The following is a 21,150-nucleotide window of genomic DNA, read 5'->3' as shown; positions in this document are numbered from 1 at the left end:
ATGTTTGATGACTGATAGGTTGCCAAGAAATCCTGTGTGAGAGGATTTTTGTCGTTTGCATGTACCTTGGCCAGTCTTTTATGGCTGAAAAGCAACTAGAGACTACTACAGTAATTTACAACTAATTCAGTTGCTACAATGAAATCATTTGGGAAAGAGAAAAATCATTTCGTTTGAAACATGTTACCAGGCCTTCTAATAACTCTTTTAAAAATGGCCTTCCTTATGGTAAAATGAGAGGGAGCAGAGACGATGTTTGTTTTGTAATATGTGAGGTGCCAAAAATCGCATCCCTAAAGGTCTCAGGGATCCTCCTCCCAGTGGGATGTATTCTTAACTGGATTATTTAGCTTGATTGTTAATTTTGATTATTATTTTGCTTGATACATCATCTTCTCCCTTTAAAATAGATCGATCACTTGGACAAAAAGGGACAGTGCGCTTTGGTTCACAGTGCTCTCAGAGGACATTCTGATATTCTTGAATATATGCTCAGCATAGATTGGCAGACTTCGCCTCACCAGCAGAGCTGTCTGTCAAAGAAGCAGGCTCTTCAGCAGGCTCTGACTGCCTCTTCAAGCATGGGACATGGCCAGGTAACTTGTCTCCTCTCGGTTTTCCACACAGCCTGTTCTCATTCCTTCAGGGTAGACCAGATTAGGAAAGTCATGGAGGCCACTTTTATTATAAAGCTATTGCAACAGAATCTTGCCAGTCTGAATACATGTTCTCCCCCCCTCCTTTTATCTTCATGAGAACTGGGGAGCTTCTTGTTTGCAGTGCCTTCTCAGGCTACAGTTCTGGTCTGGACTCAGATTTCTTTTATCTATTATTTTGGTTAAAGCTCTTCTTCCTGTTCTTCAAGGTTGTTCCAACTGCTCGTTACATCTGTTCATAGATTTAAAAAAGAGACGCTTTTTCCACTTATAAAGAACCATGTTTATTACATCTTTGTGTAAAATGGGAATCAAAAAAAGGTTAGCATATACCAGGGGTAGGCAACCTTGGCTCTTTTATGACTCATGGACTTCAACTCCCAGAATTCCTGAGCCAGCATGGCTCAGCTTGGAAACCTCTCCCTTTCCCCTCAGCATGGCTGGCTCAGGAATTCTGGGAGTTGAAGTCCACGAGTCATAAAAGAGCCAAAGTTGCCTACCCCTGGCATATACAATAGGTCTGCTTATACTGGATTGACACTGAACCCAGCCTGCACCATTGCCAAACTTGGATGCTCACACTTTTAGCATGTACCGCAAAAAGAGTCTCTTGACTGGTACTTTTAAAACAACAACAACAACAACCTTGCCTTTGATTTTGGGCTTAGTTTAAGCTAGCTAGACAACATGATTTAGTTTGTAACTAAAGCTACTTCATTGGCAAAATTGGGCTCAAAAGCTCAGCTGATGCATCTGTAATTTTATGAAATTAATCTTTGCACACTTTAACATCGGTAATATTTTTATTGCCACTTTTACAAACGTGTTGAACTCTATGCTGTGCATGGAGTAAAGGAGGATTAGGTCAGCTGTGTAAATATAAAATTCCTTTTGGTTTTAAAATAAAATCCAAAGTGAAAAACCTATATTTAATTGGAACAGAATATCCAGATAGTTATTAGCAATAATCATTTGTGATTCAATTCATATTGAAATAATTTGCAACCCTCCCTTCTGTTTGTTTTTGATCTTCGCAGCTTTAACATGTTCATCTTGGAGCTGATTATTCTTTACTAATGTTTTACTTTTTTCTGCTTTTTAATTGTTAACTTTTATTTAACCTATCAGAAGCACCTAAGGTTCAAACTTCAGGCTCCAAAAATTCCATTTCAAAAAAGACAACATTGTGGGAACAAACTTTCACTGTCTAATGGGCACAAATGGCCTTTTTTTGTTTTGTGAAAGGTCACAAAGCCTAGACAGGCATTTATTAAACTGGTTTGTTGCAATCAGTCCTCTCATTTGTGAGCCAAGAGACTTCTCAACAAGGAATTCCTTTGAGGTTCACATCACACCCAGACTCTAGCATAGAAGTCGCCTCTTCCCCAAATATCACAGGTTTTCCCTTCAGTCAGACATACATCTGCTGAGAGTAGACGGGAATTTATAACAGAGCGTATGGGCAAGCAGGCTATGTGGATGAGGCTTTTCTGTGTCAGAGAACAGGGAATTTGAATTGACTCTTACTGGGAATATAACTGCTGAGAATTAGAAGTGACAAAAAAAAATCCTGTTTTTTATTGTCCATTACTTAGTCAAAAAGCACAAGAGTATCTGCTATCCTGAACCTAACCCTCAACCAAGAAGGAGGAATTGGTTGAAGAATGGTGATGAATGCGTTGTGGGCAAATGATCATGTTATCTTTGAATTTGTAATATCCAGAAGAAAAAAGTATTCAGTAATACCTCCATAATAATGAATAACAGATTTTGATGAGCTGTGAAGGAGGAGAGATTAGTTTCATTGCCTTAAAATCTTGAAAGAGAAAAATATCCAGGAAGGATAAAAAAAAATCCCATGATACGGGATATGAAGAAACAGTTGTAAATAACTTCTATAAAATTAGAAGATCTGTAAAGAGGCCAGCATGGATATATGCAAAACTCTCTAAAATGTTGAGGAGAAAAAGGGACATATACAAGAAAGGGTTAGGGAAGAGAAGGACACATAATCAAACAAGAATATAAGGTGGTTCCAGAAACTTCTGGAACTATGGATTGCAAAAACTATGTCAGAAAGACTAAAGCTTAGAATCAGCTGAGTCTTGTGGTACCAAAAACAACAAGAAAGGCTTCCTTAGGTACATTAGAAAAAAATGTAGGTCCATTGCAAGGAGAAAGTGGTTAACTGATCAAGGGAGACGGTGAGAAGCCAAAACTCTTACTATGTGTCTTCTTTTTAAAAGGAAGTGGAACTTTACATGGTCCTTGTTATGCCACTAAGAGAAGGAGGGAAACTGCAGCTTAGGATAGACAAGGCCAGATGGATTACATACTACAATCCTAAAGGAACTAGTGGAAATAATCAGAGAGCCACTCTTGATAGTCTTTGAGAACTCCTGGGAGACCGGCAAAATCCCAGAACACCAGAGAACCGCAAATGTCCATCTTTAAAAAGAAGAGAAACCAAGAAACTGTAGATTTGCCAACTTAATGTCTGTCCCAAGCCAACATAGACACTACCATGTGTCTGTTGCAAATAAAGTCTGCAGGTCACACAAACTAACTTTATGTTTTCTGCTTCTCTCAGTGGCTAATGCTTTAAAAAAGATTTACTCAGGCTTTGGTGGTAGGTTGAAATGAAAAAAGATGGAATTTAGCTGGGAGAAATGTACAGTTCTGCCTCTGGATAAGTAAAATGAAAGGCATAAGTATGGGAGGAGGGGAGATATGGTTTGGTGGCAGTAAATGTATAAAAGATCTGGATGTCCTCCACGAGTAGACATTAAACATGGCATAATGATCAAAGATTAAAACTAAAATCATACATTATAAAATACCTGTATATACATACATCAGAATTCAAACATTAAAAAAGAGGCATTATTTATCTAGAAAGATACTAATAGCACCCCTGCCTGTTTGGCTTGATGAAGTAGCTAAGTCTTCACAAATCATTGATCTTCAGGGCTATTCAAACATCTGGAGAAATGCGACTCCAGAGCAGGGAGTAGTGAGAAGCCATGTTTCTTTGGTCCTTCTAAGTGGCAACCTCTGATCCAGGGGATGGAGGAAGTACCTGCCTTATTAAATCTTCACTATTGTCTATATATAGGATTCACATTTGAAAGTGGAAATATTTATTAGAATTCTTCATTTATACCTTTGCTTTTTCTCTCCAATAAGTTTTACTAATTAAAACTTAGTCTTGATAAAGCACCTACTTATTTTCCAGATTTTGAACCTCTAAATCCCCAGGTTCAGTTCTCTAACATTTACCACATTTGCTGATTTGTACTGTGTATATTTAGCCTTAGCCAAATTTCTTTTCCATAAAGTTCCATAAAACCATCCAAACCCAATCCAATTGTCTTCTACATGAAGTTCAACATAATTATACTGAATATTGATTAATAACACAAGTCAAACAAGCTCTTATGTTTTCAAGATTGTATTTATATGTTAACAATTGTTTCAAACTTCAAGAGCATCATACGCAGAATCATGTTAGCATTTCCCATGGAACTGTTTGATTTTTATTTTTTATGCAAAAGTCTGTTAGGACGTATTGCTACTTTAATGAAAAATAAGTGAATTCTTATACCTGCACAGTGCAGGGAATAAGATACCAACAATAGGCACATTGTGTTCTGAGACAATCTATTGGCCACTCCTGATGATGATCTAATTCAATGGTCCTCAACCTGTGGTCTGAGGACCCCTATAGGGGGGCACAAGGTAATCACAGGGGGCCCACGAAAGCTTTTGAAGAAATGTTATGATTTAAATTTTGAATTAAGTCTTAGGGGTCCGAGGTCATGGTCCGTGGCCACAAAAGGTATTTAAAGATGGTCCGTAGTGAAGGTGAGATCCACTGATCTAGTTGATGAATATTGGGGTTTTAATTTAGAACTTTTCAAGGCTAAAAGGCAAAAAGGCCTGCTTTATTCACAAGCTACATCTGTGTCAACTTTGCTGTTAATTTAATTCAGTACAATCCATGTATAATATGTCCTTTAATTGAAACCCAGTGTTTACACAAGCATCATTCACAGTAATGAAGTGCAACAGTTGAGCAAACTCATGATTTGATGGACTTCATCAACTGTTTTTCCTCCCTCCCTCCCTCTCTTCCTCCCTTTTCATTTTCCTTCTCTTAGGTCATTCGTTTTTTGATAAGAATTGACAAGGAGCCTAAAATTGACATCAATGAAACAGATACTTTGTGGGGAGAAACAGGTATATGTGCTAAATGTTTTTTTTTTAACCTTTTCAAACAGTGGTACATTGTAAAAGCTAAGTGAAATGTGTAGATTTAGAGCAGGGGTCTTCAAACTTGGCCCTTTTATGACTTGTGGACTTCAACTCCCAGAATTCCTCAGCCAGCTCTGCTGGCTGAGGAATTCTGGGAGTTGAAATCCACAAGTCGTAAAGGGGCCAAGGTTGAAGACCCCTGATTTAGCAATGCTTACCAGTTAGGGGGGGAAAGGGCACATAATTACTAAGCTTAATTCACTATTGAAAAATGGGGGATTGTTTGTGGTGCGTGCCCAGAGATAGCAATGATAGTGTCAGGGTGGCTATGTCATGGTATTAATACGCATGAATAGGGAACTGAATTTTTTTAACGCTGTTACTTTCTGTGAAGCAACGTTAGACTTAAAAATTCACATTTTTTTGTCATGACAGTGCTTGTTTATTTTAAAGTTTGTTTGCTTCTTTTGTCAGAGTCTCTTCTCATTTCTTTGTGGAAAGTGTACAGTGAAAATGTATTTAAGTAAATGAAGTTAATGTAGCTTCTTATCATTTTAATGTTTAATTCCAGTTAGTATTTCTGATTGCCCCCACGCATAGTGAGGTTCAACTGTACAAAGCATTAATTTCCATTTCTTTGTATGAATTTTTTTTTTGTTTGATTAGGGAATGATCCTCTTTTTTTCATAGGTCTAATTGTATAATATATAACAGTAGTACAAAAGTTACTGTCCTCTTTTGCCAGAAAAGATGTATTCTAGAAATAAAATTCCAGTATATTTTGTTCCACTGTGGCAGAAGGTAGCTGTGCACAAAAGCCAACATTTTTGAAACGGACATTATTTGAAATGCCACGTGAGATACAGTAAAGCGAACGAGACAGCTTATATTGAGTGCAGCAGCTTTCAGCTGTTCAAATCATTTAACTGAAAAATGTCCTTTCCTTCACCCCAACGTTTTTCAACATTTGTGGCAGCATTCCTCTGGTCTAATGGGTCGCTCTCATATTTTTCATTTTGCATCAGCTTCTTGTTTAGATGTTCATTTAAACTTCTTTCCTGAAGTCGGAATTCATCGGACAAATTAGAGATGGGGTTTTTCCACTAGAATGGTTAGCATTCCTGAGCATAGTGTTTCCCCCCCCCCCGAGGAACTTTTTTGTTTAAGCCCAGTGCAAGCTAATCTTTGTCTTGCTTTTTCCCCAATATGGTATACTTGAGATTCATTGTTTTTGTTTCTTAAGTGACCTTAGAGCTATGAGCAATACTGAGATAGAACACAGGTCTGTCTGCATTCTGTTTTTACTAGGGTAGCTAGCCTTGCCTTACACAACCCATAGTGATCAGTTAGAAAGGATAAATACAACTTTCAGACTGCTTGGGTCAGCACAGTCCTAAAATAAATAGTTATCCCCAATGTCAAATGCCATGTTTTTAAAAATTGTGAGTGTATTTCCTGTAGTATTTTAGATAAAGCCCAAGCATATTTTTTTAAATTTATGTTGAGTCAAATGAGCCTACTAAAATCTGGACAAGAGTTCTGATTTTTAATATTACAGTCTGTATTTTATACAAACAAACTGAATTATTTTCCTCTATAATTGTAATGAAGGTTAGGATATGAGGATATAGAGAAGTTCCCTTTTATTGATTATTTAATGATAGGCTTTATCTGGCCTTAATACATAGAATGTTCTTAAGGTTTTTCCTTAAAGTTTCTGCTCCCCTTTATATCCCTTTTTTCTTTTTCTTTATTTTTTAGCTTTGACTGCTGCTGCTGGGAGAGGAAAACTGGAAGCATGTGAGCTGTTACTTGAACATGGGGCTCTAGTTACAAGACCTAATAAGAGAGGGATACCTCCGCTTTTCTGTGCTGTGCGTCAGGGGCACTGGCAGGTGGGGCTATACGCTTATGCATAAAACAGTTATGATTCACAGAATGAAAGAAATATTCATAATATCAACTCAGAGTAGCCATTTTGGAAATCAAAAGGAGATCTGATGAAATAACGAAAGCCACGGTTCTATTTAGATATCAAGTGTGTAAAACCAGTTGATTTAGGAAAGAGTAGAGAGGAGACAAGACAAGAGAATTCTTTATTGGCCAAGCGAGATTGGGCACATAGAGAACTTGTCTCCGGTGCATAAGTTCTCAGTGTTCTTCTCAGCTGCAGAGAATTCTGGAAGGTCCCATTCTTCCTTCAGACCAAGCTGTTCCAGGTTGGTTGGTTTCTGGTAATAAATCCTTTGATGTGTATCCTTGAGGAGGCTTGTCCCAAAATACGACTGTTTTGTCCAGATTATTTTCTGGGACATCTCAAACCACTTCTGGGTCACATCTTTACCTGTGGAAACTCCCCACTACCCTCTGGTCTAGTATGGTTAGGATAAATTTGTATTTTGTAGTTTGACATTTGTTTCAGTTAGCTGGCCAGAGTTTATCTAGGTTCAGATATTCACGTGAAAGACATCTTTTCTTTTTCAATGATTGTGATTTTTGCAATGAGGCTTTTTTTTTCATTTTTCCAGATAGCCAAGCTTCTATTGGAACATGGTGCTGATATAAATTTAAGTGACAGGCAAAGCAGAACACCACTCATGGTGGCATCTTGTGAAGGACATCTGACCACTGTTGAATTTCTAGTCTCTAAAGGTAACAATAACTTCTCCAAAACTTTTTTTCAAATGATCTTATTTTTTTCAGTTATTCTAATATAGATGGTATTTATTACCGCTGTATTTCTGAACATATATTGACTTTTATGAATTCAGGCAAAGACCAAAAACTCCCAATTGAAATTAAATAGTGTGTGGTGCAAGCTTTCAAGGAAAGTCAAGCATTAAATGAAAAATATCATATATGAATATCAACTTAATAAAAAAAACATTTTCTCACTCAATTTTTTTTTGTTTGCATGTAGGTGCTGATATTTCATTAGTGGACAAGGAAGGCCTGACAGCATTGAGTTGGGCTTGCCTCAAAGGACATAAGAGTGTGGTCCAATATTTGGTTGAAAAAGATGCCAAAATAGGCCAAACAGACAAGAATGGAAGAACACCTTTGGATCTAGCAGCATTCTATGGAGACTCAGATATTGTAAGCCAGGATGTATTTTATCTTCTCTGTGAATTTTACTACCTGAAATCAAGTAAAACTATCGGTATTTCACCAATCTGAATACTATTTAAGCAAATTCAGAATGCTTTTTTTTGTAGATGCAGGAAAGACATTTAACCGATTTTTTTTTAAAAAATGTAACTGCTATTCAGTGTTGAGTACTTTAGAAATGCAAATATTTTGATGTTCATTTGATTCTCAATTAAAATACTTTCAATGTTGTGTCACACCACCAGATCAAAATACTGAAAGGAATAATGTTATAACCTGGTTTTTTTCTTATTGCCTAACATCAGAATTGCATTGTTTGTTGTGATTTCAGTAGATGAGATGCAAAGAGATGCTTCACGAAAGTATAGCTTCAATATTAATTTTTGCAGTTTGTACTTCATATATTTGTAGATTGTACACTTCCATATAGCATGGATGCCTGGTACAACAGTCTAGCTACACAACTACTTATTCATCTAACAAATTTATATAGCTGCCCAACTCACATATAGGTGACTCCAGACGGCTTACAACATTTACAAATTTAAAAGATCCATCATATAATAAAAATCCCTACCCCACACCCATGGCAGAACAACACAAGTAGATTAACCACTTAATTAACTCCATTTCAATCTATTGTCCCTAGGCCTACTAACAAAGCAGCATTTTTATGGCCTTTTGGAAAAGGAGCAGGATGGGGACCAACTGTATCTTGGGGGGGGGATGATGTTCCATAACAAAGGGGCCATCACCGAGAGGACCCTTTTTCATGGTTCCACCAGATGACAACCCCTAATTGATGAGACCTGTAGCATTCCCTGTCTTCCCATCCTGGTGGGGATGGATGGCTATAATAGGGGGAAAGTAGCCCTTCAAATAAATAACCTGGCCCTAAGCCACGTAAAGGTGCTAACCAGCACTGTGAGTTGTATCTGCAGCTTCTGCAGAAGAGATGACACAGTTGCAAGTTTAGGCTTGAGCAAAATTGATCAGGTTGCTTTGTTCTGAACTAGCCAAGTATAAAAGTATAAATAATGTTAGTGTATTTTATGGTTCAAGTCTGGATATTCATAAGGTAAATGGTTAAGTACCTGGTGATTTTTAAATACCATGTCTGCCTGTAGAAAATAATTTTAATTTACAAACCAAGTTATACCAAAGGTTTGTTGAAGCTTGATGGATTACATTAAGAAATATTAATTAAACATATCTTTCAAGATTATGCTTCCTGGAAAAACTGCGGCAGAACACTTTATTGATCAAGTAATCTAAGCATTACAGTAGTAGAAAATTGATGTACAAAACAAACACATGAAATAAATTCCTGATTGTACAACTTCAAATTGAGGATTGAGTAGCTGCACCAGTTACCATAAAGCAGGGGTAGGCAACCTTGGCTCTTTTATGACTCGTGGACTTCAACTCCCAGAACTCCTGAGCCAGCATAGCTTAGGAATTCTGGGAGTTGAAGTCCACAAGTCATAAAAGAGCCAAGGTTGCCTACCCTTGCCATAAAGTAATGTTGCTGATTTTTAAAAAGCTTTATTGCTTTGCATTTTTATTTTTTACAGGTGCAGTATTTAGTGGAGAAGGGAGCCGTAATTGAGCATGTTGATAATAGTGGAATGCGCCCCCTGGACAGGGCCATTGGATGTCGAAATACATCAGTGGTGGTCACCTTGCTCCGAAAAGGAGCCAAACTAGGTCAGTGAAAGAGAAAATAAAATGGTTCTGTTTAGGATTCTTTTAAAGCCCAACCCATTTACCTTAGACTGTTTTATAAAACTGATTTTAGTACTAATATTATGCCTATCTAAATACACTGAGACTTCTAGCAATTCAGATTTTATCTAGTTCAATTTAAATTCTCAGCCTGTAAGTATCCAAAGCTTGGGCATTAACTCCCAGGTACCTCCAAACTTAATGCTGAATTGTAATTACAAATGTGACAAAAAGGTAGAATTATTAAACATATGAAGAAGAAACAGATTAATAGTTCAGTTAATTCGTATAAAATTTCATGCCTGTCTGTTTTTTAGAAGGCAGACCCCCCCAAAGGCTATATATCTGTTACAGATCATGAAAAATTAGCATCTATAATAGAAACAAAATAAGATTAGAAAGAATGGAGTCATCCAAGAACAAGACAGAAATAGGTTATTCCACCTTGCTAAGTTTATTACAATATTTCTAGGCTGCCAACTCCATGTGGACTTTCAGTGGTGCTTAACTCATTAACACTAATATAAAATAAATATTTTAATTAAAGTTACATTAAAATCTCTCCCATAGTAATGCCTGGCAACATTGCATGCTAAGTGTTCTTCCGTGAAAGCTATTGGGAAAGGCTGTTCCTTCAGGATGGAGCATATATAGAGAGACAAAGTAGCCTAGCCCTCTACTCATAAATCTCTGTGATCCCTGTCCAGTATATATTATGGATAGATTGTTTGTCTTCAGTTCTATGCATATCTAGGTTATGTAGAATCATGCAGAATTTTAAAAGTAATGACTAGCTTTTGAAATTGTAACCAAAAGTCCACTGGCTTACCAATACAGTGCTCTGAATAGCTACACTGGACATTTTCAGACACTGTACCCCGAATGGGCTGTGTATTTTTTTTATTAATTGTCACTAGTTTTAAAATATAGCCCCGTGTAATGCCTATTGCAGTAATCTAACCTAGAAGGGCCTGGATGATTGCTCCAGGTTTTCCTCATGCAGATAGGGCTCGACATGACAATCCAATAGAAATCATGAGTCTTAAAAATTCTGGACTTTGGGGAAGTACTCCAACTTCAGAGTGATTTATTAAGTTATTTATACAATTAGTTGTAGACTGCTCACTTCAGCAAAGAACACAAAAGCATTCAGGAACAGAGCAATAAAAACACTAGTCTAACCTGATTTGATTAACTCAAGACAACTTTTGTACTGTTAATGCCCTTAATCATTGGGCCAAATAAAGAGGCAGATGATTCCTAGACAACACATCCAACTTGCTCGGATTTACCTTTGCTCAGTCTTCTCACTGAGACTCTGACTTCCTCCTGACTCTGGGTGAGGATCTCCACACTATCTCCAGGGTAGAATGGTTTTCTTTCTTTGCATATTGCTAATTCTTATGTGCTGCCTTTGCTTCCCACTATCCAGAGCAGTGAGGTAGGGTCCATTTCTTCTTGGGAAGAACTCACAATGCAAGCTCATTGCTGGTTCAGGAGAGATATTTCGACAGTTCCACAAGTGCTAAGGTGCAAATACAGTTAGGTGCTTGTAAGCCAAGAGCCACTCTTTTCAGTCCAAGTGGCAAAACAAAAAAAGTTCGGATTTTTTTTTCCAGCCCTTAAAATATAGGCTTAATAAAACTTGTGAAAATCCTAGAATGTTTTAATTGTTCTTTTAAACAATACATTCAAATACCCAGATTTTAAGAGATAGCTGTAGTGACATACACGGAATTCCAAAAACAGCAAGTTATGCTAATAAAATCCAGTACAGGGAATCTGCTCTATACACCTTAAGTTTCAGAGCCCGCAGAATCAATTTCAGAGATGTTGGTTTCAGAGCAGCAAGGCCTCCTGACGCTGTTGGAAGGCAGACTAAAGCATCCCACTTTTTATGGGACTCTTGGATCATGAATAGCTAATCACTTTTTGGAAATAGTTAATCTACTTGCAAGCAACATCCATTTTTCATGTCAGGATTTAGCCTGAAAATTCAGCCTAAAAGTTAAGATTGCCTTCTTAACTGCATTCTTCATTTGTAAAAGATCCAAATATAAAGATTTACAGCATAATGGTTTGTCTGGCTAGAACAAACCATTATGCTGTAAATCTTTATATTTGGATAAAAATTGAGGGGGAAAGCACTCCTGATAGAATCAACTAAGAGTCAACTAAGTGAGTTACATAAATAGAAGAGTTGTCAATCATTTGAAAGATTTCTTAGAATGCATTTAAGTGTTAATTTTACATATTTCAGGAAATGCAGCGTGGGCCATGGCTACTTCAAAACCTGATATTCTGATTATCCTTCTACAGAAGTTAATTGAAGAAGGAAACATAATGTATAAAGTAGGTGGATACTTGTGCTAATTGAGATCTGAATGAATGAGTGAACTAATATATGTACTGATAAAACATCCATAGTATGGATTGCTAAATTACTGTTACAGTGAAGTAAAAAAAATATTTGATCCCCTGCTGATTTTGTACGTTTGCCCACTGACAAAGAAATGATCAGTCTATAACTGTAATGGTAGGTTTATTTTAACAGTGAGAGACAGAATAACAACAAAAAATACAGAAAAACGCATTTCAAAAAAGTTATAAATTGATTTGCATTTTAATGAGTGAAATAAGTATTTGATCCCCTATCAATCAGCAAGATTTCTGGGTACCAGGTGTCTTTTACACAGGTAACTCTCTTAAAGGGAATGCTCCTAATCTCAGCTTGTTACCTGTATAAAAGACACCTGTCCACAGAAGCAATCAATCAGATTCCAAACTCTCCATCATGGCCAAGACCAAAGACCTGTCCAAGAATGTCAAGGACAAGATTGTAGACTATACAAGGCTGGAATAGGTTACAAGACTATTGCCAAGCAGCTTGGTGAGAAGGTGACAACAGTTGGTGCAATTATTCACAAATGGAAGAAACACAAAATAACTGTCAATCTCCCTCAGTCTGGGGCTCCATGCAAGATCTCACCTCGTGGAGTTTCAATGTTCATTAGAATGGTCAATGATCATTAGAACGGTCAATGATCATTAGAACAGTCAATGATCATTAGAACGGTCAATGATCATTAGAACGGTGAGGAATGAACTACACAGGAGGATCTTGTCAATGATCTCAAGGCAGCTGGGACCATAGTGAACAAGAAAACAATTGGTAACACATTACGCCATGAAGGACTGAAATCCTGCAGCACCTGCAAGGCCCCCCCTGCTCAAGAAAACACATGTACAGGTCTGTCAGAAGTTTGCCAATGAACATCTGAATGATTCAGAGGAGAACTCAGTGAAAGTGTTGTGGTCAGATGAGACCAAAATCAAGCTCTCTGGCATCAACTCGCCGTGTTTGGAGGAGGAGGAGGAATGCTGCCTATGACCCCAAGAACACTAACCCCACCATCAAACATGGAGGTGGAAACATTATGCTTTGGGGGTATTTTTCTGCTAAGGGGACAGGACAACTTCACCACATCAAAGGGGCGATGGACGGGGCCATGTACCGTCAAATCGTGGATGAGAACCTCCTTCCCTCAGCCAGGGCATTGAAAATGGGTCGTGAATGGGTATTCCAGCATGACAATGACCCAAAACACACGGCCAAGGCAACAAAGGAGCGGCTCAAGAAGAAGCACATTAAGGTCCTGGAGTTGCCTAGCCAGTCTTCAGACCTTAATCCCATAGAAAATCTTTGAAGGGAGCTGAAGGTTCGAGCTGCCGAATGTCAGCCTCAAAACCTTAATGACTTGGAGGGGATCTGCAAAGAGGAGTGGGACAAAATCCCTCCTGAGATGTGTGCAAACCTGGTGGCCAACTACAAGAAATGTCTGACCTCTGTGATTGCCAACATGGGTTTTGCCACCAAGTACTAAGTCATGTTTTGCGAAGGGGTCAAGTACTTAAATCAATTTATAACTTTTTTGAAATGCATTTTTTAGATTTTTTTGTTGTTATTCCGTCTCTCACTGTTAAACTAAACCTACCATTACAATTACAGACTGATCATTTCTTTGTCAGTGGGCAAATGTACAAAAGCAGCAGGAGATCAAATAATTTTTCCCCTCACTGTACATGCAAAGGGGCTTTGTTCTAGAGTATATTTGTTTATTTGTAATATTAATAATCTTAATCTTGACTGCAGGAAAAAGATAAATAAAATAACTTTATTTAAAATACAAAGGTGTAAGTGAGGCAATGATCATTTCAACTAATGTTTAAACGTTGATTTCTGTACTCATATAGCAACTGTGCACAAATATAATACAATGTAACCCTGATTCTAGTAAGGTTTCTCTAATGACTGTGAAAATCACATGAAGAAATTATATAGGTAATCGTGAATCCCATGTAATCTTACATAGGAGAAATAACAGTGACTAGTTGTGTACTTCTAACCAGTACATTCAGATTCGCAGATTTGTGCCCGCAAAGTGCTACAGCTCTGGAACACTCTAAAGTTGGTCATTTGGTTGGGCTGCTCTTTCCTATTACATACCCTTCGGAGAGTAGGGTTGAGGACCTTGAATTGATAAGAGGCTCAAAGGGGAGGGGTGCTTGAAAGCGCAGTTATAGAAAAGCGAACTCTCATTATTCTTTATGACTCTCCACAACACACATTGGATGGCCTGCGATAATGTAGAACAGTACACTGCCTTGTGAAAAGCTGCATGAGGCCAGTAATGCCGGATGGATTGGAGCTGGGAACATTCCGTGAGTGTCCTGCTTGGGTATCCTCTGGCAGTGGCAGCAGACATAAAAACAGCCCTTTCAATTCTGATGAGCTGTGAGGTAAGCCATTTCCCACCATTAAAGGCACCGAGCTTTGAGGTCTTCGTGACAAAAAAAAAAGTGCTGAGTTTTCTGGCATGCGTATAACTTTCCTTGTGTGAAATAATGTAAGGTTCACTGGTCTGCAGAGCACAGAGTTCTCTGGTGTGACATACAGAAGTAATTAACCAAGAGCACAATTTTCATGGTCAGCAGCCCTCGGAGAAGTAGTAAGTTGCCTTAGGTCCTAGCAATTTTTGAAAAACCAAGCAGGAGTCACTTGGAGAACTAGAAGATAAATACTTCATAAACTAAATCCACTCAGTATCTTTTAAATTAAAGATTAAGAAAAAAAAGTGATTAAGGGAGAAAGGAGTTTGTGCTTATTCTCCAAAGGGAAAGGAAGAAGCGGGCAACTTGAACAGAGTAGAGAAGGAAATGGAGAGATACACTGGACCCTGTGAGAACTGATCATTCTGCCCTTAGAAAGATCTAGAAAACTGATGATTAGACAAGAGGACCAGAGATGCAAGCTATTGTGAGATCTCTCTCCCCTCTTTCCCCTTCAGTTTTATTTAGAATATGGAGCTATGGCAGTCAGGTTCCATGTATGGTGCACTAGCAGGGACTTTAAAGGAGTAAAACAGGAGGCGGAACAAACGTAGGTAACTACATGAAACCGGTTTGATGATGATGGTTGAAAAAGCCCCTTGATGCCTTAAAGCATCTGTTTTTAAATAAGGCATAGGGAACTGATAGCTGTGTTTTAGGGATAAGGTATATAAGATTCTCCCTGATGGAAAGACATACAGTCCCATCTCTCATTAACAAGATGCCTACTGAAACATTTACTATACTTCCAAAAGGCCTTAAAATCCCTGGCCAAAGAGTAAACTTCAGAACTCATCTCAGTAAACTGAAATGCTAACACTGATATAATGATAAAGCTAGGCTCTAGAACACAGGTGTCAAACTCACCACATCACGTGACATGTCGCAACGTATCGCGACTCTTTTTGCATTGCCAGCAATGGGGTGGGCGCGGCTTCGGTATGATGAAACCGGTCCGTGAGCCTGCAGTTTGACACTCCTGCTCTAGAATGTTTTAGAACCATAGTTTTGCACACACCTTTGTGTGTGATGCATAAAGACAGATGCGTCATCTTTCAGATTTGAAAGGACAAAAAAGTATTTCACAGCTAACAGCCATCAGCAACTCCTTAAAGCAGTTGCTCTCTGCAACTACAACATGATCCCAGGAAATGTTGATGTTGGTTTAAGGAGTTGCCAAGTGATGGTGCACATGCACCACTGTGCTGTGAAGCAGCCTTTCTCCTTCACATTCGAAGCAATGCACAGCTCTTATTTTAACCACAGTGCACAGCAAGGCTTGTGTTAAGACAAGTATCTGTATAAGACAGTGTTTTTCAACATTGCCAACTTTAAGATGCATGGACTTCAACTCTCAGAATTCCCCAGACAGCGTATGTTGGGGGAATTCTGGGAGTTGAAGTCTATGAGTCTTGTAAAATTGCCAAAGTTGAAAAACACGGATATAAGGTAATGTATTGCAACCGGGACAGCAGGGAGCGCCATTGCTTCTTCACACACTTTCCAAATAGGAATTACCCAGCCATTGCCACTTACATTTTAGTTAGATGAATGTGCACACAATTTGAGTCCCTGCTTAGATTATATCTCAGTGCAGTGGACACTTTCAAAAGAAATGTATTATTAAAGACATTTAAAAATACATACTTCCATAAATGCTTTAACTCTTCAAAACATGTGAAGTTGTTCACTTGGATGAAGAAATTTGAACTATCCGAATATAAGGCAGTATTTTTATTAGTAATTAAAATATATGGAATGTCTTTCTGTTTGTTAAAAAAAAATCAGTATTACAGCTTAAATTGAAATTAATTAAACTACTTTCAAGTTAAAATTAAGATAATGAGATTTAAGGAATTGTACCTGATCACTCCTATGTTCTCATTCTTTTTATAGAACTTTCATTTGTGAATCTGCCTTATGGTGCTGATTAATTGCAATTTAAGTGTTTATCTATATAGTGTGTTTATCTACATCCTTTAATAATTAACTTCATAAATGTTATCTAAATATATAGTTACTACTTTGCACTCATTCTTCTGAAATATCTCTAAATATTGGTATCTCTAAAGTTGATAAAATCAATGCATAATTCAATGTAGTTCACTCATAGCTTTGTAGCCTGTGAATTATGCTATCTTGTATAGTATATAGCATAATCTTTTTATCCTTACAAATATACATGTTAACAAAACAGCAAAATACTATAAATGAAAAATTATTGCCTGTATTATAAGCATAACTTGTTTTTGAAAGAATATTCAAAACACTGCCATGTATTTAGTTCAGGTATGAAATATAGTTAAGTTTCATCAACTACATTATTTGCTTCTGTACTTGAGGTAAAAGATGGCTATTGTTAGTTGAAATCTAGTTAGTTTCCAAAATGAAATAGTTTTATAACCTTTAAATTGATTGTAAAAAAATGTTATATATCTACATAGGATATTGTTTAAAAATATTTTAAACATCCCAGTTTCATTAAGATACAGAATGCAGTTTCAGATATAATTAAAAAAAAAAAAAGTCCTTGTGGTCCCTATCGTATCACATAAGAGATCCTTGCCTATATATATATATAAGTCCTGAAGGTAAACATGCAAGTGTTCCTCAAACAATTTGCATGAATTTCTAAGTCTGTATTAACCAATAAAAAGTATTCTTAGTAACATATATAAAGTACTAAATAGTACTACTGTTTATCGTGAAAAATCAATCTTTTTTTAGTCTTTAATGATGCTCACTGGACTGCCAGTTTATTTTAAAGGTGAAAGCAGTTTTAGCAATGACATATTACCGTTCTGTGGTTTGATCTGCAGAAAGGGAAGATGAAAGAGGCCGCACAGCGGTATCAGTATGCCTTAAGGAAGTTTCCTCGAGAGAGTTTTGGAGAAGAAATGAAAGCTTTCAATGAACTCAGGGTTTCCTTATATCTGAACTTATCAAGATGTCGCAGAAAAACTAATGTAAGCCTCTTTTCCAAGTTTTCCCCCCTTGGTATAACTTGCAGAAAATAATTCTGGGTGGAGCTGCCATTTTAGATAATGCTAAGTCAGCAGCCTTTTGGGATAATAGGCAATTGCCTTAAAAATTGTAATAACTTAAGGCTCATCCAGGAATATAGAGTTCTTGAAAGATTTGGCTCTTTTAGAACTGTTTAAATTGGGTGGGGCTAAGGGAGAGGACAATGGGCACCATCTGAATGTGTTGTAGACTCTGTATTTTTAAGCCCTGTCTTACGTGACTGCTCGCGTATCTTTTCAGACGTCCTCTACTATGTCTGATCTTTCAGACATCAAGGCATTTCTGAAAGCAATTTGGGTATGCACATATTCAATGCATGGCAATTATCTGTATCTCAGATACAGATGGATCCCAAACGGATTCAAACAATCAGCAGAAGTGGGGTTAGGAAGATGCCTTGAGGTTATCTGAGCAAATACTCCTCACTCCTTACCTTAATTTCTGCACTGTGATTTTGGCAGGATTTTGGCATGGCAGAAGAATTTGCTACCAAGGCCCTTGACCTCAAACCCACATCCTATGAAGCGTATTACGCCAGGGCAAGAGCCAAGAGGAACAGCAGGTACTTAAAGCTCTTTTGCAATAATGTTTATTTGGGTAATATTTTTAAAAAATGTGTAAGAATAATGATATGGCCTTCAATATTACATTTTGACAAAAAACCAAGAAGTTTTCTATTGGTTTCCAAGCTGTTCATAGATATTTTGGGTTAATTCTCTTACTTTTGTTTGTTTATGCTGGCAGAATTTCCAATCTTAGTGGGCTACCATGATGGTCTGAACAGAAAACCTCTTTATTGATACTTACAGTATTATGAGGAAAAAAATTAACTGGGATATTTTTGGAAGGAGCACAAAGAATGGCTAAAATCACCTCCTTAAATGCCATAACCAAACACTGACTTCACACGAAATTGAAAATAGGAAGCCATTATAGGATGTGCAATATACACGAAACAGCCCCACCATCACCTTTTTTGGTATAATTTTCTAAAAAGAGGGGAAAAAGATAATGCTTTGCTAAAAGTAAGGCTTGGTTATGTGTAACTATTTCCTTTCCAAACTGAGGTACATTTCTGGACAAGGCTATGCTCTGTCTGAAACAGCACTACATTAGCTTTTTTGAGTAAGGAACCACATTTGAAAAACTGGATGAGGCCAACACAACAGATAATATTTTATATAATTTAATTAAAACATTAGTATTATTCCACATTTAATTTAATAGGGTTAGGGTTTCTATTGTTCTTCGTCAATAATTTTTAAAAGCGTTTTGAGGTCTACTGTTCATGTAATTGGGAGGCGAGGAGCTTATCATGCTACTCATGAAAGGGATTTACATGTGGGTTATAAAATATATAGGGAACTGCCAAAATAAATATACTGCGGCTTGTGGTTGTGAAAAAAGGAATGCGCCAAGCTTATTGTTTTGGGATTTCCTCCCTTTCAGGCAATTTCAGGCAGCCCTCACCGATCTGTGGGAAGCCATAAAGTTGTGCCCTGGAAACCAAGAAATCAAGAGACTGCTAACTCGAGTCGAAGAGGAGTGCAAACAGCTCCAGAGAACACAACAACAAAAGCAGCAGTGTTTTCAGGCAATGCAGCAGAGCAATGACTCTGACTATGAGGGTGAAGTACTCGTGCAGGATCACTTCAGCCTGGAAGAAATAAAAGAGGAGGAACTTTTATGTGAGCAGGAACCTGGTCCAGCTAGGCCAAGATTGCCACTTTTCCAGGCTTCTTTATCTTGCAGCAGAAACCCTCAGGAAGGTACTCAGCAGAAATTTAGGCCTGTATCTCCTCCAAACAGAGCCGGCAGTGCATATTTGCGAGAGTCTGTGCAGCCCACGAAGCAAGCTCAGATAGTAAAAACCAATCAGCATCTGAATTCTGCCCAGGCTGCAGCAAGACCTAGTCCTAGTCAGCCTGGCACAAAGATTCAGCACCTCCAGTATCTTCCTCCAAGCCCTGTGACTTCCAGACACCTTATGACTCCAAACAACAAAGCACAGCATTTAGATGGGGCACACACAGTATCGGCAGGCGGTAGCTGTGCGCTTTTCAATGAAAGATTAGCAGCTTGCCAGCTTCCCTACTTGCAGCATAGTGACAAAGGATCTTCTTTCATGAGTAAGTCCAAAACGCACGAGAAGCTGAGTGTGCATCCTCCTCCATCATTAAGTCAAGGAACCGGTGAATTAAGGCAGCAAAGTAGTGCCAGTTTGCTTTCTGTCAGTATGGTAGCTTCCAGCTCAACGAGCAGCTTTTCTGAGAGCATGGCAGGACAAAATCTCGACACTCGACTCAAGGAGAACAAAGCTGGGCTTGGTCAGGGTGGATCAGTCGAACACCGGTCCCGCAGTATTCCATTCATGGGGATCATGGATAAAACTGTACGCTTCCAACAGCAGCAGATGAACCCATCAAATCGCAGTTGGCACTGCCAAGCTACAGAAGGGGTCCCGAAGAGTTCTGGGACAACTTTATCTGCAAGCTGTGAGTTTTCTTCCAAACCACCAAGCAACTCTGCAAGTCAGGGCTCGTCTTTCTTTTCTTCTTCCCTAATAATAGGAGACAATCTCCAAAATGGAACTCAGTCAAAAGACCTGGAGGAACTAAAGCACCAAGCATCTGCCAGCCCTCAAGAGAACAGGATAGGTAAGCCAGTGGCTCATTTATATCAGGAAGCTCTCTCCAAACAGCATTCTCAGCTGAGCAAAGACATTCATTCAAGTCACATCACTTCTACAAAACCAAAGCGATCTTTTGTAGAATCTAACGTATGATTCATTGTTCTAGGGCAAATTAATAACAGGGATGAACCGTGGCTTTTGGTTGTAAAACTTAACTGCAATAGTGGCATTTAGGTTACTGCTATTAATCATATTTTAGGGAGCATATCACAAAAATGTGATCTTATAGCTGCAATATGAACATTAATCTAGCTATCCTGTCCTTTTAATTGAAATATGTTCTTAAGGTGTTTGTTAACACAGTTGAAAAGTTCCATCATTTATGCCAAACCTTGCAAGTCTGGGTTTATGCAGCCTGCGGCAGTATAGCAAACTAATCTTTCTTAAATGTTTTTCTTTTAAAAATCTGCAGTCCTGAAGCTGCAGTGGTATATACACTCACTGGGGACTAAGTCTCGATGAACATAAGTACAATTTACTTCTCAGACTATAGGATTGTGTTGTAAAACTCACTTTGTTTGGTCATGTATATTGTTTATTGTTTAAATTGGGTTAATTGCTTCCAGAGGATGGAATCCACAGAACCTTTACTTTTGTCAGTGAATATTTTCTTAGAAGGAAGATTGACTGTTATTCTCCCACTTTTATAAATATGGCAGATATAACTTACATCATCTCTACAAATATTTCAGCAGCGATATATTTTTTTCCCCATGCAATTGAGGCTGTCTTATCATTATTGCAAGGGAAGAAGTAAAATTTTGCATGCATTTTATTCAACATCTTTGTTATTGCACTGAG

At 37.9% G+C, this 21,150-nt stretch overlaps 1 protein-coding gene across 1 annotated transcript in view; it reads left to right on the top strand.

Moving 5' to 3' along the window:
• The window catches only part of TANC1 (tetratricopeptide repeat, ankyrin repeat and coiled-coil containing 1), a gene marked incomplete at its 5' end in the record, with an annotated part of 64,301 nt that extends 43,804 nt beyond the window's left edge, over positions 1–20,497 (top strand). The window contains 10 exons of the mRNA XM_015814736.1: positions 411–596; positions 4,817–4,895; positions 6,672–6,805; positions 7,439–7,562; positions 7,831–8,006; positions 9,593–9,725; positions 12,004–12,095; positions 17,453–17,599; positions 18,119–18,219; positions 19,107–20,497. Coding sequence (XP_015670222.1) covers positions 411–596; positions 4,817–4,895; positions 6,672–6,805; positions 7,439–7,562; positions 7,831–8,006; positions 9,593–9,725; positions 12,004–12,095; positions 17,453–17,599; positions 18,119–18,219; positions 19,107–20,442 — 2,508 coding nt within the window. The remainder of the gene's footprint in view (positions 1–410; positions 597–4,816; positions 4,896–6,671; positions 6,806–7,438; positions 7,563–7,830; positions 8,007–9,592; positions 9,726–12,003; positions 12,096–17,452; positions 17,600–18,118; positions 18,220–19,106) is intronic.
• Positions 20,498–21,150: the final 653 nt, after the last annotated feature.

This window comes from Protobothrops mucrosquamatus, unplaced genomic scaffold, assembly GCF_001527695.2.
Source record: "Protobothrops mucrosquamatus isolate PMUCROS unplaced genomic scaffold, P.Mucros_1.0 scaffold279, whole genome shotgun sequence".
Classification (NCBI taxonomy): Eukaryota; Metazoa; Chordata; class Lepidosauria; order Squamata; family Viperidae; genus Protobothrops; species Protobothrops mucrosquamatus.
Note: the sequence above shows the minus strand (reverse complement) of the source record. Positions and strands in the feature narration are given on the sequence as shown.